This window comes from Ahaetulla prasina, chromosome 4 (assembly GCF_028640845.1).
Source record: "Ahaetulla prasina isolate Xishuangbanna chromosome 4, ASM2864084v1, whole genome shotgun sequence".
Taxonomy (NCBI): domain Eukaryota; kingdom Metazoa; phylum Chordata; class Lepidosauria; order Squamata; family Colubridae; genus Ahaetulla; species Ahaetulla prasina.
The window spans coordinates 130,998,037-131,025,014 of record NC_080542.1 but is presented as its reverse complement, the minus strand read 5'-3'; the positions used below and the strand labels follow the sequence as shown (position 1 = coordinate 131,025,014).

Genomic DNA, 26,978 nt, shown 5'->3' with positions numbered 1-26,978 from the left:
TCCAGAGGTCTCACCCACTTTCTCTGACGGGAGTTAAAACCTGTTGATGAGACATTATCTCAATGCAGGAGCAAAGTTCAACAAATAAACAAAAGTACAACACGTTGCCATTAAGTAATTTTATTAATATAGACAGTTCTCACGACTCCACTTTCACTTTCTGTCAAGTGGCAAATTAAAGGCAAGAATGTTACAGATTTTGTTAAATTGAAATTAACTTGTTTAAAAGAGAATTGAATGGCCAACTTTCAAGTACAGTATGCATGAAATTAGTGCAAATTAAAGAAGGTGGAAACAATGCAACCCCTTTGGTAATCGCTTCAAAGCTGGCCTTCTTGAAAGGTGAACATAAAGAAGTCAACAAGAGATTTTCACTAGCTTGCTATAGCAGCACCAGAGTTAAAATTAATTTCTGAACATTTATGAGTTCAATAGCCCTCTTCAGAAAATGCTGACATGCCTTGTTGGCCATGGCATATTTTTCTTTTTTCAAAAGGACATCAGCTTTCCTAAGTGACTTTTGCACATCAGCAATCACATACAAAATTTCCAGTGACCAAAGAAAAACGCAAAACACATTGCAAGAAGAGGCAGTAGCATCTTTAGCTATCTTGACTTCCATCTTAAACAAATATTTTAAAATAAACATTCATATTCTGCGACAAGGAAAGCAGTTGGAATTTCAAAGAAATCTGATCATGAGTGGATTTTTTTTTACATTTATATCCTACTTTTTGCCTAAATTAAAGCAATATTCAGCTTTATTTCACTTTATTGTCCCTATGCAATTTTTTAAGCAGAAAATTATCACATAACCATTTTAAGTTTGTGTGACAGAAAACTGAACAATCCTTAGTTCTAGTCCAACTTCCAGAACTGATTCATTATATTTTCCTCTCTTTTTTTACGATTTAGATCTTTGACTTATGAGTTAACAACTGTTAAGTCAGTGAAAGTATTAAATATGGCTTTTCACAAAGGCTGATAAGACCTAGCCACATCTGGTTGATTTCAGAAAGGGCCAAAGGTCAGACCTGATTAGTACTGGTAATCCTGAACTTAAAAACCACAATTGAGCCCAAAATGTATGTTGCTAAGTAAAACATTTGTTAAGTGAGTTTTGCCTCAATTTACGACCTTTCTTGCCACAGTGAAGTGAATCATTGCAGTTATTAAATTAGTAACGTGGTTGTTAAGTGAATCTGCCTTCCCCATTGACTTTGCTTGTCGCAAAAGGGGGCACTGCAAGTGTCAAAAATTTGAGTCAGTTGCCAAGTGTCAGATTTTTGATCATATGACCATGAGGATCAGTAGAAGCTTCTGCGCATGCCACCACTGCTACTAGTTCACCTGATCCGGGGAAAACCACTAGCAACCCACCACTTGAGGATGCTGTAACAGTTGTAAGTGTGAAAAATGGTTATGTCACTTTTTTCAATGCTGTTGTAATTTTGAAAGGTCACTAAATGAACTGTTGTTAGTCAAGGATTACCTGTATTTTTTTTTTAGGGCAACATTTTTTTTTATTTTCCATAATAATTCCCACAATTTGACCAATGTACAATACAATCACTTATACAACAATCGATCCTATACTCAAATTATGCTCAATCCGGGCTACTCGACCGCCACTCCCTCCCTTAATCCTTTCTACCCTTCTCATCCTTCTTCGACTTTCCCCACCATCCTTCTCCTCGCTTTCCTATTTCCCCTCCTCTTTCCCACTTCTCACTACCATCCTTTCTAACCCTCTATCTTCTCCTCCTTCTCCTCCTCCTATCCTTTCTTCTCCCTCCCTTCTTTCCTACCTACCTACCTACCTACCTACTTTCTTCCTTCTTTACTCCTCTTTCCTTACCCTTTCCCTTCGGGAGTGGTTACCGAAGGGAGTGAGTAAGGCATTACAAGGAAATCTCAGGATGCAAACTAGATGAAAAAAAAATAGGAACAAGAAGATTAAGACCTAAATCTATTTTTTTTATTCAATAAAGAAACAGATTAATTTCACACTTAACTAGGGTTTAGAATCACCCCCAAATCAGAATAATACCTTCTATAAACTTTTAATAAAATATAAGTCTAGAATTCTATGTGTCAAAAGACTCCCCTAAAATTGTCTTTTGCTTCTCTGTGGATATTCCTATCTACTAGTATATACAGTAATATGTTTAAGTACCCAGATTTCCCATAAATATTCATGTATAAATCCATCTGCAGAGAAGCAGGCCCTTTAATTTCTTAATTTAATTTCATGTATCAAAATACGATGAGAAATGTGGGCTGGCTTAATCACAGATGGCACATTTTTCATCGTATTTTGGTTAAAAATGCAGGGTAGGCTTATCCATGGATGGGCTTATACACAAATATATATGGTAGTCTTTTTTTAAAAAAAATATTAAGGAATTAGATGGATCTGAGTTACATTCTCCTGCATTGACATTTCAATATTTGCATTTGCTGAATAAATTTCAAGTGCTCAAAAAAAATATCAAGAATAAAACCACATTACATTCCCATGCAGTCACTTGGAGTTCAGCTTCACTCAAGGGAGTTTTTACTTTTGCTGTTACATATTTAAACTGTAATAAAGTTCACACAAGTAACAACAATCTATCACAACTGCTTTACTAAGCCACTCTGTATCCCAATTATAACGGGTGCTCCTGCTTCATTTCATCATTACAACTTAAAACAATAAAATGCTCTACAGATTTATTCCTAGATGTCTTGGATCTAATCCTTTAAATGTTATAAGCTTCACCATATATTTACAGATTTACCTTAACTCTGGTTTCAACCCAGGTCTCCAACACAGCTGACAATAGAACTTTTTTTCCCTAAAGTAATAAAAAAATAATCCTTAACAGAGTACATTTTACAACTAGTTCCACAGTTTCATTAGAGAAGGTGGATATGATGGGAGGGGAAACAAATGAAATATACCAAACTTTTGACTATTCAGCTTAGTCGTAATGTGGTCTAAGTTTATCTCAGTATGACAAGCCCAATAATCATGTTTTGTAAATCATGAGTGTTTGGTAAATTTGGTATATAAAAACACCCAATTAGGGCCTATTTAATAAACCATGGTTAAAACTATGCCTTCGTGTACACCCAGTGCCGAAATGGGAGCACGCACGGCACACAGAGGAGCTTTGGGAACTGGAAGAGCAGCTCCCCAACGCACACAGGCGGGACACCGGAAACCAGAAAAACATTTTTCCGGCACGTATGCACACACCGGAAAGCTGAGCTTCCAGTTTCTGGCATGCACATGCACGCTGGTTACCTGGTCTTTTGGTTTCTGGCACACATGCATGCACAAAGACCAGCTGGTTGGCACGCATGCACACATCGGAAACCAGAAGAGCAGAGATTAGCGTGGAAGAGCAGAGACCAATTGGAACCTGGAAGAGCAATTGGTGATGGCTGGCATGCCTGGAGAGATGGCTCTGTATGCCACTTCCGGCATGCGTGCCATAGGTTTGGCATCACAGAACTAGACCATTACATGAAAAATCTATCTGACAATCGTCTTACAGTCATTTTTCTCATCTGTATTGCTTAATATTATATTTCACCCAACCTTTAAATGATATTGGGCTGCTCATATTCAACCGGTCTTCAGAAACAAAACGACATAATTTCCTTCCCTCTTTTTTAGATAAAATTTTATTCTTTAGGAATGGAGCATTTGGACTAATTTTCATAACATATTCATTTACACACAATTGTAAGTCTGCAAGAGAGAATTAGGTACCTAGTTTAGATTTGTATCAGACTTAAGAAAGGTGTATTCACTCTGATAAGAAATATCTTCAAGCACCACAAACTTTCAGATGCCAAGAGGTCGCTGAAAGATGTTTCCCTTTACTGAAGATAAGCTTTTAAATAATAGTAACAACATCAGTAGTAATATACTGCTACTGAAAAACCAAGAAATTCTATAAAGATCACTATTATACGGAGTACAGAATGAGTACAGAGTACATGGACAAACTGTGGTTTGTGCTTATCAATATCATCATCAATGTGTGAAGATTAATACATGGTTCACTGGATTTAACATAAACTCAGGGATTAAACACAATAGCGCCTATTAGAAAATTAAGCCATTACCAACATGAAACAAGCTGTACCAATTGTTGAAATTGTCCATAAAAACTAGAATGTTTGAAGTTCTGAAAACTGAACTATGATATATAATGTGAAGCAGTTTTATTATGCAAACACTTATATTTTTGGATAATCTGGATCTGCAACAGATCCAGATAAGCAAACAATAATCCAGAAAGATTTGTTTATATTAGTCATTTTAGATTATATACAGGTAGTCCTTGCTTAACCACAATTGGGCTAGAATCTCAAATTGTTGAGAGAAGAGGTCATTAAACAAGACACTGCCAACTGGTTGCTTTGCTCAGTGATCACAATCCCAACACTCGTCCTGTGGTCATTAAGCAGACAGAGTGAAAGAGCTGTCTGCTGAAGAATTTCAGCTCCATGTGGAGATGAAATCATCCTGGCAGGCAGCTCTTTAAGAGCGAAAGGGTTGCTGCCAGAGAATTCAGTTCTCCAAAGAGCTGACATCCTTCTGGCAAGTAGCCCTTTGACTCTCAAATGTTCCTGCAGCCAGCCAACCGATTTCAGCTCCCTCTATTGCCTCTCTGCTTGCAACCTTCCCTGTTAACTTTCTAGAGAAGCTGGCAGAGAAGATTGTAAATGACAGTCACATGATCATGTGGCGCTTGGCCTAATGTGACTCTGTTGCCAAGCACCCAAAGATGACATGGTCATGGCAGGGGAACAGCTGTATAACATTTTATGATTAATGGAAATGTTTCAAAGCTATAAAGCATCCTTCCCAAGGCTGTTTAATTTTGAATGGTCTTTAAATGACCGATCATAAGTCAAGGACTACCCGTACTCTTGTAACAAAAATTTTTTTTTTAAATACTCTGCAGGTTTGCAAATACTCAATCGAGAGTCTTCATGCACTAAAAAGCCTTTAAAACCATATGCAGACCAGGAATCATCTTGTTTCAGATGGTTGGGGCCACATTTTACTCTTGCAACCCCAGGCCTCAATTGTTTTACAGGTAGTCCTTGAGTTACAACCACAACGGATTGTATTAATTATAACCACAACTGATTACAACCAAAATTTATGTTGCAAAGCAAGACAGTTAAGTGACTTTTGCTCATTTTATGATTTTGTCACAGTTGTTAAGTTAATCACTGTAGTTATTAACTGAGTAGAAGAGGAGAGGGGAGGGGGAGGAGGAGGGGGAGGGGAGGAGAAGAGAAGAGAAGAGAAGAGAAGAGAAGAGAAGAGAAGAGAAGAGACCTTAGAGGTCTTCTAGGCCAACCCCCTGCTTAGGTAGGAAACCCTATACCATTTCAGACAAATGGCTATCCAATCTCTTCTTAAAAACTTCCAGTGTTAGGAATATTCACCACTTCTGAAGGCAAGTTGTTCCACAGATTAATTGTTCTAACTGTCAGGAAATTTATCCTTAGTTCGCTAAACCTAGTAACATGGTTGTACTTGTACAGTGAATCTGGCTTCCCTATTGACTTTGCTTGTCACTCAAATCATTGTACAACACTGTCCATTGTAAAAGATGACCATAAGATACCAGAATGCTGCAACTATCATAAATCCATGCCAGTTGCCAAGCATCTGAATTTTGATCACATGACCATGGAGATGCTGTTAACAGTTATAAGTGTGAAAAAGAATCATGTGATTTTTTGCAGTGCTGTTGCACTTTGAACGGTCACTAAATGAACAGTTGTAAATCAATGAGTACCTGTATAGGTATACTTGGCTTAGCATGAAACCAGCCACTATCTTCCCATCCTTCCACAGCCTGACATATTTACAACCTTGCATATTTATTCAGACTCAAGTCCAACTAATTTGGACTTTTGGAGACTACCTGGACAGGTGCCTGCAGTTTTCCTGGCAAGAGATTTGCAATTGCTTCCTTCCTAGGGCTGAGAGAAAATAACTGGCCCATGGTCACCCAATTGGCATCGTGCCCAAGGCAGGACTAAAACTCATGATCTCCCAACTTTTAGCATTGCGTTAACCACCACACCAAACTAGCTCTCATTTTAACTTTATTTTAAGTTAAATGTAACATATGGACAAGAATATTTTAAATGATCTGCAGGATAGATAGGCTACAAAAAAACAAACAAAAGGACAATTATAAATTCTCAATCAAATTGCCCCAAAGTTTTGTCATTCGACCCTTCTTGTTCCTGCAGAGGCCCATAATACTTATATAGTCCCACAGATGAGAATAAACCTTCCCCAAATAGTAAGTGCAACTCCCATAATTCCCTAGCTTGTGTGATCACTGTTAAGGATTCTGCAAATTAAAGAATCTACAAGCCAATCAGACTGGAGCAGGCTGGCCATGCTTACCACTCTTCTGACAGATTGACAAACTCCAATCTATGGTTTTCTGCAAAAGAATTACACAATCTACCTTCTGAGAGAAGTTTAAAATTAAAAAAAAAAAGTCAAATGCTCTCACACAAGATAGAGCAAAGCACATATTGTCTCTTTAGATAAGGAGGGGATAACTTTACACAACTTACTCACTCTGTGAGAAAAACCACCCAACGTGACCTTTCATGCCACACGTGCTACACTCCCAACTATCTCCCACAGTGGATGAGAAATTGCAACGTAACTTCCCTTTTATTTTCAATCTAAATATTATTTACCCTTTTGCTTTGCTTTCCTCCAACTATCAGTCAAACACTGCCACATTTATCTATCAGCAACCTTAATGCCTAGGATATTTTTCTTAATGTACGCTTTCATCCAGTGACAGTTTTATATGCCAAAGGAGTTGATTCATAATGACATTCCCATCCACAAGAAGTTCCCAGCCTTGAAAGGGCTTGTAGGTCAACATCCTCTAGGTTAGATTTACACCCTGCCTTTCATTAAGGAGCTCAAGGCAATGGAATATATATGAACATGCAACATGTGTCAGGTGTCCTGCAGAAAGAACACTATAAACCACTTCCTTAGGAACACAATCCTGATGGTGTGTGTGGGTGTGTAAAAGAAAGCACACTTCCCCCTCTTATTTTCTCCACAACAACCTTCTGAGTTGGGCTGAGAGTGAATGATTGGTCCAATGTTGTGGCTGACATTTTCTTCTAAAGGTTTGTAAATGCACTTCTAGATTATTGTTTTAGTACAAGAGTCAGCAAAACTCTGGGAACTTGGGAATTGAAGTCCACAAGTCTTAAAGTTGCCAAGGTTGGAGATTCCTGTTTTAGTACCTTGCCCATCACCAAATTTAACTAACAAATAGACGAAATACTTTTAAATAACACTGTTTTCTAAAGTATGGGACCATGATTACAGCCAATAGTTCAATAACCACAGTAATGAAATAACAACAGTCACAGACCAGATTTGTGAAAATTTTCTCAAAATAAACATCATTTTTGTTCAAAGCAATTTACATACTTAGAAGGATGTACTGCACACACTGGAATGCAAAATTGAATGTCCTTATGACCTGATTTATCTTCCTCAGCTGCCTCACTTAAGATTAAAAACATTTTTTCTTTCTAGAATGCACCTGATACAAAGCTGGCTCACCTTTTCTTTCCATCTTGTTAATTATTATGGTTTTATTTGCAGCAGGCCCATTTTTCCTTGTTCTTGCCAGTCGAAAGCAAGTTATTCAGGTACCCATAATACCTTTAAACAGACAGTCCAATCTAATAAACACACTAAGTTCCAACAGAGGCATAATTAGCCCAAAATGATATAAACAAGCCAAGTTGGTTGTCAGAATCGCTGCTATTCCTGGCAGCAGAACTGGCAGCTACAAACTTAAACTGAACAATTTCCCAAAAGAACCTTATTTTGAAAATCCCGTGAATTTATTACCTCTTTTTGTATAAAATTAAAAAAAAGAAAAGAAAATAGGAAATTAAGGGAAGGAAAGGGAAAAGGGGGTGTGAAATACAAAGGAGAAGAGAAAAAGAAAGAAAAGAGGACATTGACTTCCAACTCTTTCTAGCACAGTACAAGATAAATACACTACAACCTCCACTTTACTACCTTTGATATAGATGAGAGGGGGAAAGTAAGAGAAAAGGAGAGGCATTTCTCCTTGTCATTCTCTCCATGCTACACATTTCTTTTTTTCTTCAGCATCTAAAGATGTTTAAATCTGAAAAGTATACAAACCATCAATAGATATGACACTGCCTTCTTCTGTTTACCCTTAAATGTCCAGAATATTTGATTATCCTTAGTAGCTAAATCAACACTTTTGGTTCCCTGCTCCTTCCTCTTTTGGGGCCTTTAGCAGAAGGGAAAGGCAGCAGCCAAATTCCTGCCAATCTTGGGGGTGGAATAGGGCCAGAATCATGACGTGTATTTAGGAAGGACAGTAGAATTTAACATACCTATCATCAGGCTGTAATGACACATTTACTGCACCAGTCTAAAGTGTAAAAAAAACTTAGCATGGCTGATACTACAGAATACCACTCTTACAATTGACTGTCTCCCAATCAGGAAGTACTGGTGCTGCATCTTTTACAGCTGTTAACCAAACAACAGTATAATGAACGTCTCACCGTTTCCGCCACAGTCCAGAAATCATCTGGGGAGGATAATCAGTAACACTGACAAGCTGATCGTGTCCCACTGAACGCTATAGAGTTCACATACTGCATTTGCAGTGATCCCTCAATCTGAGCAACAAATCCTTTTTCTGTTTCTAAAGGTGAATTCTTGTCTTTTGCCATTTGAAATGCGTATGGTCTTGGTAACAGAACCTACTGACAGGAAAATGATCTACGGAGGGTAGAGATAAGAAGAAATTTCAGTCTTCGGATTCAAATTTGATTTGATTCTGAGAAGGTGATTGTGCAATGAATTGTGAAGAGTTTAAGATCTAACCTGGCATAAATTCACTCAAGAAACTGTCAAATATCTATTATGGATACTGTTTTCTGGAACACAATAAAGATAGAGTTTCCAGCTATGTTCACCCTTCTCATCTCTGTGGGTATCTGATCCTTGGGGTGGAATATGTCATACATATTTGCTCGCCAAAAAGCAGGCCATCTTTTATCAGTGTGGGAAATGTATGAAATAATTACAAAACTGAGCTCAACACAGGTATATTCCCGTGTGATATAACTGTTATCAATTTCAGATGTGTTTGCAGAGAGAATGACCTTGTAAATTCTACCACAATTATATTCAAATACCTGGAATGCAAAATCAAAGCAACTGTAAGATAAATTTTTTTAGCTAATTAAATCTCAGGATTACAGTCTTAAATCTAAGTTTGAGAAAAGATTATTTAGCACACTTGACCAACAAATGTCCCTCTTGTCAGTTACTTTCTGTTTAGTAAAAATCACACATATTATTCAAAATCTGAGCCAAGCATTCTTATTAAAAGTCTTATAACTATATTTCAAATACTTCTAACAAAAAATTATACTTGATTTACTAATTGTAGGCGATAAGAGGAGATAAACAATCATCTACTGCTGGATTTGGAAGTTCTGCTACCTTAGTTAAATTAAAGGTACAACTCCTCACACAAATTTAATTTAAAAGAATATGCATTTGAAACTAATGGAGTTTTCAAATATATTTCTTACCTGTTACGAGTACCATACCATTTTCAAAATAAAAAACTAAGCAATGCACAATCTAGGTTTGCAAAAAAAGAATTAGTTATCTTTATAAGTACTTACTATGCATTACAGGTAATCCCTGAATTACAGCCATTCATTTAGTGACTGTTCAAAGTTACAATAACATTGAAAAAAGTGACTTATGACTGTTTTTCCATATTTATGACCACTGGCAGCACACCCATCTGATCAAAATTCAGAATCTTGGCAACTGGCTCATATTTATAACGGTTGCAATGTTCTGGGATTTTGTGATTCCCCTTTTGTGACCTCCTAACAAGCAAAGTCAATGAAGAAGCCAGATTCACTTAACAACAGGGTTACTAACTTAAATATCTGCAGTGATTCACTTAAGAATTGTGGCAAGAAAGGTCGTAAAGTGAGACAAAAATTCATTTAACAACTGTCTCACTAAGCAACAGAAATTTAGGGCTCAATTGTGGTCATAAATCAAGGACCACCTGGATTAAAAACCTAGGGAGAGGAAATAATGAAAATGAAAAGCCTTAGTAGTTCTCCCTTGAACAGAAGAGAGAGCAAAAGTATTAATTGATATGAATTCCTGGAAAATCTAATGTACAAATTTCTTTGAGAGTGAACTTGTTCTATTAGAGAGAAACAATTCTTTTGTTGCTAAAAATGACCTACCAAGTCATGTTTCTCCGTAATACTCGTTTATTAGAGTATTGCTAATACTATTTCCTCTCAAAATAAATGGCAAAGAATGATACTTTAAGGCAGAGATCAAAGGGCAGAAGAGTAGGAATGTTGAGAATGGGGAAAACATCAAGTTCCCCAACATGGAGCAGGATGTAATTTTTAAGAAATTCCTAGGGAATTCTAGGAATTGCAGTCCTGAAACATCTAAAGCAGTTGAAGTCCACAAATCTTAAAATTGCCAAGTTTGGAGACCCCTCATCGAAAGGTTACTTGATTTGAGGAGGTACGTAATTATTGCATCTACAATAGAATAGAATAGAGATCTGGAGTATAATGTATAGCAGCTGCAGAGAGTACAAAAATGGTGAGATTGGGTGAAATCAGGGACTGAATAAATTCCTTCAACATTTTAATCTAGATTTAACACTAGACACATTGTAGAAATTTATTCCCCACTATCTGTCACAACAAAAATAAGTTTTCTTAAAATGCTAAAAGCCTGTCCTTCCTTTGACCAAATTCACTATCCCATCCAGACACATCCATCCAGTCTGAAGGACTGAGTCAAAAGCTGTTAAGCGGGGACGTAACAACTTTGACAGACTCAGTCCTTCAAACTTAACAAACGAGTACAACCCATGCCTGGCTGCTGTCTCTACCAATACGGAGAAGGACCCAATTCTAGGTCTAGAATATGGCATATTCTAAAGTAAAGATAGAAAAAAGGGGAATTAACAAAAAAGGCAGATATCAAAAACATGACATGTATTTAATCAAAAAACGTAACTAATAAGTGATGGTTCCTACAAGAGTGGCCAAAATTGTGGAAACCTTTTGGGAAAAGTGTATTTTCTAAAACTAGTTAATAACACTACTTTTTTTGTAGTAGTAGTACCATAAAATTATATATCAATGGAAAGATAATTTAATCAAGAATGTAATGCAATAACTTTTATGAAGGATTTGCTATTAGAATAGTAGTTACAGTATAAAGAAGAAAAGTGAAACACATAGAAAAAATGAGATATACAAAAATTATCACCATAGAAAATTGAGATATACAAAAATTATCACCATGTCAGTTAATACTTAGTTGGGTAACCTTTAGCATGAATTACGGCCTTACAATGTCTTCTCACGGAGTGAATCAAGTCTTTTAGTTCTGCAGCTGTTATAATGTGAAACCAAAATTGAATGATTGCTTCTATTAACTGGGTTTTATTGCTGGGTCGCTTCTGACTAACAAGTTTCTTTCATTGGCTCCATAGATTTTCAACTGGGTTAAGGTCTTGGCTATTCCCAGGCCCTTCCAGCAGTGGAATATGATTATCTTGAAACTCAAAAAAAAAGCGGTGTTATTAGCCATCAAACCTCAAAAATACACTGTTCCTAAAAGGTTTCCACAATTTTGGCCATTACTGTATATTGGTTTCATAAGGAAAATATGTGAGCAGCCTTCACTGTTTAGCCTTTGGAAAGGTTAATAAAATATAGCAAGCAACAGCTGGAAAACCAAGTTCCAGTGCTCATCACTTGTTAATTCACTGTCTTCGCTATGTAATCCTAGGAAGATGAAAGAACATTTCTTGGGTTGGTGCCATCATATCATAATTTTCATACACTTTTAACCCCAGAGGAGTTATTCACATTCACAACTAAAAGGGCATTCTAAAAATTTGACTGGTGACATGCTATACATATCTTACTGTACATGTATATATTTAGAATGTTATATCACCTCATGGAAGTTTATTAATCCAATCACAGTTAGAAATGAATAGTGCTATATTACAAAGAAACATTTTGGCTACTATATCATACATTATTTCACTTCACTTCTTCTATTTCAAATTTCAATAAAGGTTTAAAACACTTTAGCGATCACATGCTTATTTGTACACAATCCATGTTTAAATCATTTTACAATGCTCAATACATGCTCAATCATTGACTTACAACCATTTGTTTAATGAGCTACACTGGCACGGAAAAAAGTGATTTATGACAATTTTTCAAACTTACGACCATTGCAGAATTCCTATTGTCATAGGAACAAAATTTGGAAATGTGGCAACTGGCCCCCATTTATGACGGTTGCAGTATCCCAGGCTCATGTGATCACCTTTTGTGACCTTTTGACAAGCAAAGTCAATGGGAAAACCAGATTGACTTAACAACCGTGTGTTACTATATTTACAACTACAGTGATTCACTTAACAACCATGGCAAACAACATCATAAAATGGAGCAAAACTCACTAAATAAATGTTTCACTTAGCAACATAGTTTTTAGGTTCAGTTGTGGCCATGGTACAGGACCTGTACTATAAACTCCTTTGCCTATTTTAAATCTTTCTGATAATGGTAAATAATAAAATCATTAACAGCTATATTCTTATGCCACAACTTATCCTCTTGATTTTATTTAGCATTTCCCCTTGGCAAAAATTCTAGTATCTTATGACACATTAGCCATTTATGATTGCCTATTGTTTAGAAACTACAAGATAACTATTTTTAGATAAAAATCCACATTGATCCACATGAATAAATTATCGCAAAATTATTTTCAACTTACCAGCCAATATTGTGGTAAAACAACTTGTATTCATTATTTAATAATGGTATCAGTTTATAGTTTCTTTTTAAAGTGAAATCTTGCACGTCTTTAGATATTAATACTATTTTGGCCTTTTTCCAATTCTCTGGGATCTTTCCTCCTTGTAAAATAAAATCCAGTGTATTTTGTAGAGGTTGCAAAAGTTCATTCTCAGAACATTTATAATAAGAACCTGGTCATTTATCTGATCCAAACACCTTTCCTGTTTTAATCTTTTTTATAGCTTCACAAATGTCCTTATTGTTATATGTTTCTGTTCTTCTATAATCCTTGGCAAATTTTGTTCCTTTAAGTATTTAAGTAGCATCTGTTTCTCCAGAGAAATGTCTAATATACATATACTCTCTTGAACTGCCATCTTACTGACTCCATATATCAACAAGCCCTAATTTGCCCATCAAATAAAATAAAAACTTTTGATGATTTGCCTTGTGTTTATTTTAATATTTTTGCCAGAAGCTCCATCTATAGTTGAAGGGAGGCCATTTCATTCCAATCTCCTAACAAAGGCCAATTTTCTTAGGAAAAAATCTTTTAGTCTTTGTATAAGTCTTTATACAACAGTACTTTGAACCTCCGGTAAGGTTCCACAAAGGAAAAAGTTCTACTACATGTCCTCATCAAGTGAGAGACTATGTTGAAGTTAAGAAGGAAGGAGAACCTCTAGAACACGGGTGTCAAACTCAAGGCCCGCAGGCTTCATCTGGCCCGTAGGGTGCTTAGATTTGGCCAGTGGGGCCGCCCTGGAAACAGCAAATGACTGTCCCCCAGTGTCTCTGCCAGCAAAAATGCAGCGACCCTCCCAAGCTCAGTTTTCACTGGCAGAGGGTTGCAGGAAGCTGTCGCAGCCAAAAACGGAGCTCGGGAGCCTGTTTTGTTGGTAGAGCTCTCGGGTCACCACAAGTGCCCCAGACACGAGTGACGTCTAGTTGGCCATGCCTACCCTGGCTAGGCTCACCACCACCCCACCACCCCAAGGTCAAACACAACCCTGATGCGGCCCTCAATGAAATCGAGTTTGACACCCCTGGTCTAGAACCAACAACCCATAGATGGTCATTACATTCTTAGCCCTTCAACTTGGAAAAAAAATGCAAAGCCTTTTAATGAATTCAACTAATAAACTATCTCCATTCCAAAGATTCTGAATTCTAACCCCTAGTTCTTGGCATTAAAGTAAACTGTAAGGTTTTGTTCATATATCACATTAAGCCACAATTCTTCCTAGCACAATGGGTGATGATGAACAAACTCAGTCAACTCTGGCTAATTCACAAACTATAGGTAAAGAACCATGGCTTAGTATGATATATGAGCTAGACCGGGGGGTCGAACTCGATTTCATAGAGGGCTGCATTAGGGTTATGGCTGACCTCGGGGAGCCGGTGGGGGTGGCTAGGTGGTCGCAGCCAATTGGGTGGGCTTGGCCAGGATGGGGATGGCCAGCTTGATGTTGCTTATGTCGGGGCACCTGTGGTGGCCCAGGTGGGACTGGGGGATCCATTGTCTCTAACATGTGCCCAGGGGCGGGGAGGCCCCTTGCTGGCTCTAGGGTGGCCCCGCAGATCTAAGACTCGCTGCTTTTCCAACCCAGATGTCTGCCTCCAAGTTGTAGATTAGAGCCTGTCAGGCTTGGGCTGGGACCGAGGTGCCAGGGGCCAGTCCTTTGTTGTTTCCAGGGCAACCCTGCAACCCTGCAGGCCAGCTATAACCACATCATGGGCTGGAGATGGCCCACGGGCCTTGAGTTTGACACCCTGAGCTAGACAGTAGCTCTGACTTTAAGGAGCATCATCATTTCACTTAGTATTTTTATTTTTATTTATTTTATTTATCAAACTTCTATACCGCCCTTCTCCCGAAGGACTCAGGGCGGTGTACAGCCTTCATTTAAAACAATTAATATACATATTAAAATAACAATTAAAAAACTTATTCAATAAAAGGCCAAATTAAAACCGTCGATTGACCATAAAAATACCCAATAAAATTACCATTAAAAGTTTAAAATTTAAATTTAAAATTTAAAAATCAGGCCAGTCCCGCTTGTATAAATAAATAAGTTTTCAGTTCCCGGCGGAAGGTCCGAAGGTCAGGCAATTGGCGTAAACCGGGGGGAAGTTCGTTCCAGAGAGTAGGTGCTCCCACAGAGAAGGACCTTCCCCTGGGGGCCGCCAGCCGACACTGCTTGGCGGACGGCACCCTGAGAAGACCCTCTCTGTGAGAGCGTACGGGTCGGTGGGAGGCATGTGGAAACAGCAGGCGGTCCCGTAAGTACCCGGGCCCTAAGCCATGGAGCGCTTTGAAGGTGGTAACCAAAACCTTGAAGCGCACCCGGAAGACCACAGGTAGCCAGTGCAGACTGCGCAGGAGTGGTGTTACCCGGGAGCAACGCGGTGCTCCCTCAATCACCCGCGCAGCTGCATTCTGGACTAACTGCAGTCTCCGGGTACACTTCAGGGGTAGCCCCATGTAGAGAGCATTGCAATAATCCAGTCGAGAAGTGACGAGAGCGTGAGTGACCGTGCATAAGGCATCCCGGTCAAGAAATAGTACAAAGCTGTCTCGTGTATTAGAGGGGCCAAGAAAATACACATTTTCATGGAATCTGGTCATTGAAATCACAGTGACCCTAGAAATAATAGTGACACTATTTTTCTAATCTGATCGTTCATATTCTACATAAAGTACATTATCCATTAAATATTCCATCATCCCCAGCTAAGAATAAAATGCTGAACCAACCTTATAAACATTCTGTGTAAAAGATGAAGGCAGAAACTGTCTCATATTAACCTTAACAACTGAATTAAGGTACTTTTCCTCTAAATGTAATTTTGACTGGATCTGGAAAGGCATACAGTACTAACAATAAACCTATTTAATGAAATCAATACAATTTTAACCAATTCATTTAGGAAGTTTAATTTAGCAGGAAACATTTACGGAACTTGGACATGTTTAGCAAGGAAATGATAGGCAAGGGAAAAAAAAGACTTTTAGATGACATAAATTCACAGAAGCTAAAAGGACAGGAGCTGGGGAATAGAAAAAGGCAAGAAATTGAGCGGAAATAAAATTTCAGCATTAGAATTAGCAATTTGCCTACAGAAGAGGGAAGAGGATAAAAATTATAACTGGAATTTCCAACATCATTCATCTTTTCAAACAGACATTCTTTCCTCATGAAGGAAAATAGAAATGGCTTAACGAAGCGCTTAGGCATGGTGTCTGCAATTTGGCATACTATTTTACCAAACATATTGAAAAATAGTTGCAAATACTGTGCTTGGTCATTTGCCATAAAATAAATGTAGCAAGAAATGCTATAGAGCAGGGGTGTCAAACTTGCGGTGTCACGTTATTGTCCCGTGACATATCATGACTTTTCTTCCCTTCACTAAACGAGGTGGGTGTGGCCAGCACATGACACATCTGGCCTGCGGGCCGCAAGTTTGACACTCCTGCTATAGAAAGCCACTTTGCTCTACTGTTTAAGGTCCCAGGGTAGAAAAGAGGAGGAGACTCTGGATTCTAGTTCTGCTGTTGATAGCAAAGCTGGCTGGGGAATTCTGGGAATTGAAGTCCGCCAGGCTTAAAGTTGCCAAGGTTGGAGACCCCTGAGCTAGATGACTTGGGACCAGTTAGTCTTTGTCAGCCCAACGCATCTCATGAGGTTGTTATTGAGGGAAAAGAGAAGGAGAAAGGAGTACAGGTAGTTCTGTATGACCACCATTGAGCCCAAAATTTCTGTTCCTAAGCGAGACAGTTTTAAGTGAGTTTTGCTCCACTTTACGACCTTTTTTGCCAGAGTTTTTAAATCAATTGCTGTAGCTGTTAATTTAATAATGCAGTTGTTAAGTGAATCTGGCTTCTCCATTGGTTTTATAATATAATATAATATAACAACAGAGTTGGAAGGGACCTTGGAGGCCTTCTAGTCCAACCCCCTGCCCAGGCAGGAAACCCTACACCATCTCAGTCAGATGGTTATCCAACATTTTCTTAAAAATTTCCAGTGTTGGAGCATTCACAACTTCTGCAGGCAAGTCGCTCCACTTATTAATTGTTCTAACTGTCAGGAAATTTCTCCTTACTTCTAAGTTGCTTCTTTCTTTGATCAGTTTCCACCCATTGCTTCTTGTTCTACCCTTAGGTGCTTTGGAGAACAGCCCGACTCCCTCTTCTTTGTGGCAACCCCTGAGATATTGGAACACTGCTATCATGTCTCCCCTAGTCCTTCTTTTGCTTATCAGAAGGTTGCAAAAGATGAATACATGACCACAGGACATTGCAACAATCAGAAATATGAGTCAGTTGCTAAGTGTCTGAATTTTGATCACTTGATTGTGGGGATGCTGCAATGGTTGTGTGAAAAATGATACGTCACTTTTTTCACTGCCGTTGTAACTTCGAGTGGTCACCAAATGAACGGCTTCATTTTTTTTTTAAAAAAAAATCTAAAATAAATAAATGTAGCAAGGACTGGAAATAGATTCCAAATTTAAAAGCCAAATTAGGTTTTTCAGAGGTGTTTCTCCACCATCAAATCCATTGTTTTAAATTTGGTTATAGTAGCAACAAAGTTTAACACAAAACAGGAGAATTGTGTCTGTCTCTATACTGGCAATAAACTTTACCAGGATTCACACAACGGGGACAAAAGGAGACAAGGCATATTCTGTTACTGATTATCTGGAAATTGTGAAAAGGTCTCAGAAATGCAAAAAGAACGTCATAACAGACACCAGACCCATAAATTGCTGAATCAGTGATGCACATGGGAAACTTCATAGGAAAACTAAATAAACTTTGGTTTGGTATTGATTTGCTATCCCCATTCTTCCTTAACTTCCCTGTTCTCTTCACATGGCATACACCAAAATCTGACAGATGTAATTACACACCGTCATATATCACATTTTTATACCAGCTGCTTTACAAAAAAAACCACACGCTATTGTATGCTAAATAATTATTTTTCTATAGCTGCCCATTTCTTTGGAAACGTAATACGTAGATTCATTCAAAAAGCAGTGAAAGGTTTTGTCACAGTTGCTTTGTTGCTGCTCTGTATATAAATGACAGTGGATATTTTAAGTAGCTAAAGCAATTCAACTCTCAGAACAATTGTGTGACAACTGGTGTTCGTATGTGAATGTGCAACTCCATCAACCATGCATTGGTTGACATTTCAATGGCAATACATGCTAATAATCTTTCAAATTATGAACATTTGCTTTTTGCGTAGCAATATAAACTTTTTTGCATAGCAATATGTCATATCTACTGAATGAATAGCCCACATAATTGTATTTTAGTAGAAATATCAGTATTTTCTACACTTTATCAGGAGAAAAAACCACAGTGATATCTGTGGTTTGTTCTCTAAACAACAGCAAATACTGTAGATAAAAACTCAAAGGTCTAGCTTTTTGTTTGCATACAACTGGCTGATATTTCTCTATAAAATTATGCTCAAGAATAAAATTTATTTATATTGGATTCCAATAATTGGAATCCATTGATTTGTTAATTGAGTATTGAGAAAAGGCTCACATTTTAATAAGAAATCATATGTATAAATACTCTGACATTTCCCTCTTCTGTATAAGCTAAAAGTATTATACTTTTAGCTTATACAGAAGTGGGAAATGTCAGAGTATTTATACATAAGAAGGCTATAAAATGATTTACTAACCAAAAATATATTCTCTCCAATTTATACATTTAACATTTCATTCAAATTACACATAAAATATATCCCAACACATTTTAACTGCATGATTGCATTGTAATGTGTTTTGAAGAAAACCATTTTAAGCAACCACTGAAAAAAAAGTATTTTTAAAATGAATGTTTTGTGGCTAATTCAATCTTTTCATGTTGTTGGGCAATTAAAAAATCTTGAGCAATTTTGTCCTGGATTGAAGCTGTTCTCACATTCTAGGTTAAAGGAAATAAACATCCCTGTTCTAGCAAATAAATCACTTGGAGAACAATCCCTTGAAGAGTTTATCAATCATGCAAAACAAATTTAGCATACAATCAACATTTTATTAGGGACAGGATTACATAGGATTCCATTTTCTTGCCTAGATTTGATAGTGAAAAATGTGAATCAAACATGAGGGCTTTATTACAAGAATAAAAGAAACTAGAGCTATCAATGATTTTCACAAGACCCACAAGTACAATAATACCCTTGATTGAATTGTGGCATTAAGACAACCCTTTCCAGTGGTGGGATTCAAATAATTTAACAAACGGTTCTCTGCCCTAATGATTTCTTCCAACAACCAGTTCACCAAACTGCTCAGAAAGTTAACAACCGATTCTCCCAAAGTGGTGTGAACTGGCTGAATCCTACCACTGACCCTGTCTATGAAATAGAGTGAAATTGTTGCCTCTGAACTTAACATGGTCATTTCTCAGCTAAGGAATGAAATAGGCAAATAACCTTCCTTCCACACCAAGCAAGTTCGATCAGTTTTTCAACATTTTCATGTCTGTAACCTCTACACTAGAGAAATGTACATTTGATGTACTTGAATTAAACCATTTTAATAGGAACTTGGATGGTTTTAACTAAGGGGAAATCCATTCTGTCTCCAGAGCCCACTTACCCAACTCACACGTTATCAGGGATGCTTAGAGTTTTCTGCACTTTGCCAATTTTTACCATAAATGCCTTTGTAATTTACCCAATATTAAGAAAAGAGTCATCTTTATGTGAACAGGTCTTTCTATTCTTCAGTCATTCTCTTCTCAGATCAATACCTATCATGTCAGCTGCCCCTATATTGTGCAAACTGATGTTTTTGATTTCATCTTGAGAGTCAGATATTTACAATGGTTCTTGAGATATCCTTTCCAGGTATTTCTTTCCAGCCAAAAGAAACTATTCTGTTTTTGATCAGGAAATTGAAAAGGAGTAAGAAAATAAAAAGTATCTTAGAACAGCACCTTCATTGCTATACAAACTAAGATTAACTGGTTTAGTGTTCTACAGGTAGCCCTTGATTTAGAATCACAGTTCGCACCAGAGCTTCTATTGCTAAGGGAAGCAGTTGTTAGGTGAGTTATGCCTAATTTTAAGACCCTTTTTGTTATGGTTGTTAAGTGAAACATATGATCATTAAGCAAATAGCAATCACATGATCCCAGCACATTGCAACCATCATAAAACATGCCGGTGGTCAGGGCTATAATTTTGATCCTTTAACTGAAGGGATACGGCAATGGTCATGTGAAGACCAGTTATAAGTCATTTTTAGACCATTGTAACTTTGAGTGGTCACTAACAAATGGTTGTAAATCAAGGACCAACTATACTAATGACTGAGTTTGTTTAGTTCATGACTCCACTGTGGTGTCACTAATTCAGGCCACCTATGGTTCCATTCACACCTGCTGTCACACACTTTCTGGTTTTTTCTTTCTTGTTCCAAAAATACTTCAAGCCACTTGGTGCTTCTTTAAGCTGATCATCTTCACAGCAGAGGGCTGAGTAAGCTATTTCTTGAATATGAGGTTAAATGTCTGGATAGCCAGGATTTAAGAGCTATGCTTATGGAATGCCCTCCAGCTGTAAGTAACTAAACATATTTATTTGTCCATTATGCTGTTCTCTTTCAACTTTCTCTTTCTACTTCATAAAGTATGCAACTTTATGCCAGGTGTAGGAAAGAAACAAGAAGATAAAAAAATTAAAGGAATAATATTTCTTTTTTAAAAAGGAAAAAGTAGCTAAATCTACTTTACATCAACACCTTTCATTATAGTATCCATGCCTTCCTAGTGTTCCAAACTGTCCTTGTTTCTACTATATCCATGCACTGCTTCATGTTACATCTTGAGTTCTTTAACCTTTTTGCTTCCTTCTAACAATTTCTCGGTCTTCTCGGTCCATTCAGTCTTCCTTCATGTTTGCATGCCTACTGTCCCTGTCCTAATGTTTTCTTTTATTCATACCCTTTACATGTTTATAATTATGTTTATACTCGTATCTGTCATAAAATACAGATTTAAAATAAAATGCTTGGTGAAAATAAATAAATAAAATAAAAAATAAATTCATTATTTATGTAACGCCAACCACCTCAACAGCTTTTTTTACAGTGTACAGCATGTTTGAACTCAGTCCATTCAAACATTAGAACAGAATAGAGCTGGAAGGGACCTTGGAGATCTTCTAGTCCAGCCCCGCTGCTCAAACAGGAGGAACTATACCATTTCAAATAAGTGACTGTCTAGTTTCTCACCTTCAATATCTACAGTATTTCATCTCTTATTTTACTGTGCATACTTCTTAAGCTTTCCAACTGTATTGCATTCAACTTCCATTTCTCTTGACATACCCACATTTCATTTCCTTATGGCAAAGTGGGCAGAAATGTTTATATAGAAAGTCATTTTTGTTTCTTACGGCAAACATTCATCACCTACAATAGGAGTCTCCAAAAATGCCAACTGGGGAGTTGCAAGAGTTGAAGTCCCCAAGTTTAACATTGCCAAGTTTGGAGGCTCCTGACCTACAACAATCCATTGCAAAGGTGTCCACAGCTAGCCATAAAGATTCAAAATGACAAAATGTGCATCATGACATTAGTATGAAAGGAGTCAATATAGAGTTTTCATATATTTCTTCACTTGCTCCGTTATCCACCTTCAGGATGTTCATGGACAGGAGAAGCTCCTTACCAGCATTTACACATCTTAAAATTTCTACACCCAGTTTTACTTACTTTCCATCAGGCAACACCAATTAAGAAGTATACCTTTTTTTTAGCAGCATTAAGAACCTAACAAATAAAGTTCATACAACAGTTGCTGTTTGCAAAAACTTGAAATATAGTTAGCATAAGTAGTTTATTTAGTCTATGGCATCTATAGAAGTCATGCAATCACTGATATACAAGTTTAGTTTAAATAAAGTGTCAGAGTATGTATGTATGTATGTATGTATGCATGCATGCATGTATGAGTGGACGGCTAGGGAGAGAGGGAGGTACATTGATAGAGATAGACAGACAGACAGACAGACAGACACTCTCTTTCCCCCAAAATAAGACATCCCCTGATAATAAGCCCAATTGGGCTTTTGAGCGCATGACAATAAAGCCAAGCACTTATTTCAGGGTTCAAAAAAATATATAAGACAGGGTCTTAAGTTTGGGAAAACATGGTAGATATAGATAGATTGTATGTCTGTGTGTATGTATGTATGTATGTATGTATGTAAAGAGAAAAATTATTAAATTAAGATGAAATAAAATCACCCTACTATGGAGCCACAGCATAACCCTTTAGTAAAGTCAACATAACAGTTGTTAATAGTGGAAAACATCACTCATATAGAGAAAAAAAATGCCATAATTGGCCATGGATTTCCATGTCAACTGTCCCTAGAATATTACATTCTGTACCAAAGCTTTCATCTCTGACTCAGTTATTTAATGTTCTGACTAAAGTACTGTGCACCACTGTGCCTCTTTGAGAAACAAAAGTGCCCTTTAGCTGATTTAATAAACACCAAAAATCAAGTTTCCATTTGAAAAGGAAAAAAAAAAACTTATCATGATCAGCAACAGACAGATTAGTGTCTGTTAGGGTTAGTGACATCTTAAAAGTCTTCTTACATATCACAGGATATTCCTTAATATTACGGTGCCATTACAGCAGCATTAGTCTACTAATAATTTTACATGTAAAGCAACTACAATAATTAATGCACTGGTAAAGAGATTAGGTCAAATCTTTCTTTTGCTGTAGCTTTTAGAATATAGACTAAATAGTGTTGGAAGGAATCTTAGAGGACTTCTAGTCTTAACCCCCTTATACCATTCTGGACAAATGGCTGTCCAATCTCTTCTTAAAAACATCCAGTGATGGAACAAGGTATCAAATCCAAGTTTACGAAATTACCAAAATAACAAATCCAAAAAAAATTGGATTATTTTACATGCCCACACAAACAAATACCTATACAGTATTTATTTCTGGAGTAAAGTGATTATACTCCAAAAATAAATACTGTATAGGTAGTCTTAAATTTACTATCACATTTTAACCCAAATTGTCTGCTGCTAAGCAAGTTAAGTGAATTTTATGACCATTCTTGACATAATTGTTAAATGAATCACTGCGATCGTTATGTTAATAACACAATTTTTAAATGACTCTGGCATCCCCACTGACATTGCTTGTCAGAAGGTATCAAAAGCTGATCATATCCTGGCCCCAGGATACTGCAACTGTCATAAATATGAACCAGTTGTCTTTTAATCACAATGACAAGGAGATACCGCAATGGTTATAAGTGTAAAAAATGGTCATGTCACTTTTTTCAGTGCCACTCAATGGTGGGTTGCTACCGGTTTGCCCCGGATCAGCTAGAGGCTCCGTCCACCCACCCACCTGCATGCGCAGAAGCGTCACGCACATACACAAGCATGCACGCACCCACGAGCAAACTGGTAGCGACAGGTTTTGAAACCCACCCTGGTGCCATTGTAACGTCAAACAATCTCTAAACAAATGATTATAAGTCAAGGACTGCCTGTATAGGCAACAATCCCTTTTTCTATATTAATAATCATAAAAAAGTAAGAATTACTGTTATCTAAGTTTAACCACTGAAGCTAAAACACTGGATCTTTAGTATATAATCCTAACATAAACATCTAGAAATAAATACTACTAAATACTGTGGGATGCTGAAGGGAATATAAGTAAGACTGCAACTGGATCAAATTCCACACATTATTTAAGGAAAAAATTAAGCTATACTCATTTAAATATTTGGTTATAATATGGAGCAGCAATCAATGTTTATTTAAAGGCAGACATAAAAAAGAGACCAAGAATTGCATTTCAGTTAACCAATGCATTCATTTGATTTGACAAGTAAATGAGATTTCCCTCTGTTTTCAAGTAACATTCAAGGATAAGGCGTCTTGCTCTATATATCATGTTAAGGAGTGCTGTAAGTGGTATCAAGTGATCCCAATTTGTTCCCAAACTAAAAATTAAATAGGATTAGCAGGAACTGCAGTGCTGAGGGGAGTGAAAGGCAAATAAGTCAAGATGGCCATCACAACTAAAACCATGCCCTTTCTGACATGCTCCTCACATGGCATCTATAAAAAAGGGTACCATTTTCAGCCACTATCTTGACTTTTTTGAGCCCTTGCAAATACCTCCATACCTCCTCCAGAAGAAATCTGTTACTCCATGTCAAAAGGAATCTCAGTGTTATAACACCAAATGCCCAGACAACAAAAGGGAAAAATAATTTTCCTTGTTAAAAATCACCCGGGGAAGATGTTATCTTATACTTATTTTTGACTGACTCGTTTCTGAGGTTGGAAACAATAGTAGAGGCCCTCTTTGTAGTGCCCCACTAACAGCCCAAAACTGTTCTCTCCAAAAACTGTTTCCTCTACAGGGCTCCATTGAGAAGTTATCCTATGGGATTAAGAATTTCCTGTGGAATACTTTTCACATCTAGAAGAAATACGATTTGATGGACGTATGGAGGGATATTATGGTCCAATCCTTTCCTCCAGAGGAACACAGTGAAAAACCACCTGTGGCTGTGAGGTTACTTCACCCATCATTTCCCACATCCCTCTTTTAGAATGCAAATGGAGCTAAAGGAACATGTATGGATTATTTTGTGTATGCTGTAAAATAATTGTCATGGCTTCCCTTTTAAAGACTGAGAGGCTTGGGACAGATTCTTTATTTCAGCCTGCCATTTAGTTAAAGCATTTATATTTATTTATTTATTTATATGTATTATTTTCACTAATTAGCTCAAGGCAGCAAACATACCCATCTCACCTTCCTCCTCCTATTTTCCCACAACAACCTTGCAAGGTTGGCTGGTTGGCTGACACTGACTCCAAGCTGGCTTTCATGGATAAGGTAGGACTTGAACTCGGAGCCTCTTGCTTTCCAGTGCCTTAACCACTAGACCAAACTGGCTTTTTTCATATAGGGTTAAACAGATAGAGGCAGAATCTTCATGCCAACTCCCAATCATTTATTTATTTATTTATTTAGAACATTTGAATCTTCATTTCAGCCAGATGTTTTCAGTTTTCCTGTAAAGAAAATACTCTTTTGCGTCATAGATGGGGAACTTCTATGAATCCTTTTGGAGAAATGACCTGCCTTTCTTGGGACAACCAGCAAAATGGGAAAGACCTCCAAGTTCAGCCTCTGAAGGCTAAGGGATTAAAGTTTTGAGTTGCTCCCACACAGTCTTTCAAGGTTTTCCAACCTACTCACCCACTTTTTGGGCGCCTGAGTCTGAGTCTGGGACCGGGGAGGGAACCCCACTACTACTACTTCCCAAGTGGAAACCATTCATGTCACCACTGCCCGAGAGCTGCAAAATCCCCAAATGTGCCTCTCAGGCCCGCTTTCTCACAATGCAAATGCAGACTGCATATGCCCAGAGGCACTACCGCCTTGCTACCACACCCATTGTCCCACAGCTGATGCTTAGTTTTCAATTGTGTGTGTGTGTGGGGGGGGGGAGAAACAGATGGGGGAAAAAAAAAACTACAGCAACACCAGCGCGAGGGGATCAAACTAGTGTTTCTTCACCCTCTTTCCCACCCACTCACCCACCCCAACTATTTCTTCCTATATTGCCTTGCGTAAGCCGCCGGCGGTTTTCTCCCACCCGCGTCAGCGTGTTCGTACGTTCTCCCGACTCGCGTCTTACCGTCGATATTCTCCCGGTCGCTGATATGCTGCAGATTGCAACCCGTGTCTTCGCGGCTCAGCTCGGTGTCGGGCCGGTAGGACTCCAGCCGCGAATGGGCATTCCTCCGCAGTTTGGGGCTGGACGAGACGCAGCAAGAGGTCACGTTCCCCATGTTCTCTGCCGCCGCGACCGGGCAGGCAGGCGAGAGAAGCTGGACCCAGGCGGGGTAGAAGAACAGGACCGGAGGAGGCGGGACGGGGAGGAGAAGCCAGACGGGAACGAAGGCGGTGGCGGTGGCGGTGACAGGAGCAGCGGCGGGAGTTACCAGCGGCTGGTATGGTGTGAAACCATAAACGGGTTGGAGAACCAGCACCACCGCTGGGGGGAGAGGAGGAGGAGGAGGGGGCGGGGGCGGCGTGTACAGTGGCTCTGGTTCCCACTGGCCCCGCTGCTCTGCCTGCGCCGTGTCCGGAGGCTCATGCAACCTCCTGCACTGGCAGTGACATGCACTGCTGCAAAACTGGGTTAAATCGGCCGTCGTGCGAGCTGTTCTTGCTGCTGTTGAGGAAGAGGAAGAAGGAGAGGAGGAGGGTGCAGTCTTAGCGCCATGGCCGGCTGCTTGTAATCTTCTCAGCTGGCCGGGACCGGTGACTTCCAGCCAGTGGCCTGCAGGAAAGGGGGAAGAAGAGGAGCAGCAGCAGACCCAGAGACGTTCTTCCTTCCCCGCCAGCAGCAGCAGCAGCAGCAGCAGCAGAAAAAGCAAGAGCAGCAGCAGAAACCTCCGGGCTGCCTTTTGCAAAAAACGGTTCCGGTTCAAGTGGGTGGGAAGGTCGGTGCCTTGCTTGCTGCCAAGCGGGCGGGAAGACCGGACGAAGCGAGACGGGGAAAACGGGCTGCCCTGGGTAGATGGGCCAGGATCGCCTTATTCCGCTCCATTGACGGCTCCGGAACGGCAGATGTGTCAATGTCACTTCGTGGGAAGCTCTGGGACGCGTGGGGCAGGTCCTGCCTTGGCATCCCCTTGCCTAGACGGGTTAAATAGGTGGTAATTGATCGGGGAGTGGGTGGATTAAAAGGAAGGAAGGAAGGAAGGAAGAAAGAAGAAAGAAAGAAAGAAAGAAAGAAAGAGAAAGAAAGAAGCAATTGCTGGTTTTTCAGGTATGAAATGAATCTGTCATCCAGATTCAGTCGTCTGAACTTCTGCCCCCTTCCCTGCCCACCCACCCCACTTCCTACCGCTGAACTCTGGGCTGGATTAGGAATTGGGTA

At 38.6% G+C, this 26,978-nt stretch overlaps 1 protein-coding gene across 1 annotated transcript in view; it reads right to left on the bottom strand.

Annotated features, from left to right (window-relative positions):
- CCNY (cyclin Y) overlaps positions 1-26,419 on the bottom strand; it is a 138,142-nt gene extending 111,723 nt beyond the window's left edge. The window contains exon 1 of the mRNA XM_058180989.1: positions 25,728-26,419. Within this exon, the coding sequence (XP_058036972.1) occupies positions 25,728-25,881 (154 nt within the window). The 5' untranslated portion in view covers positions 25,882-26,419. The remainder of the gene's footprint in view (positions 1-25,727) is intronic.
- Between the last annotated feature and the right edge of the window lie 559 nt (positions 26,420-26,978).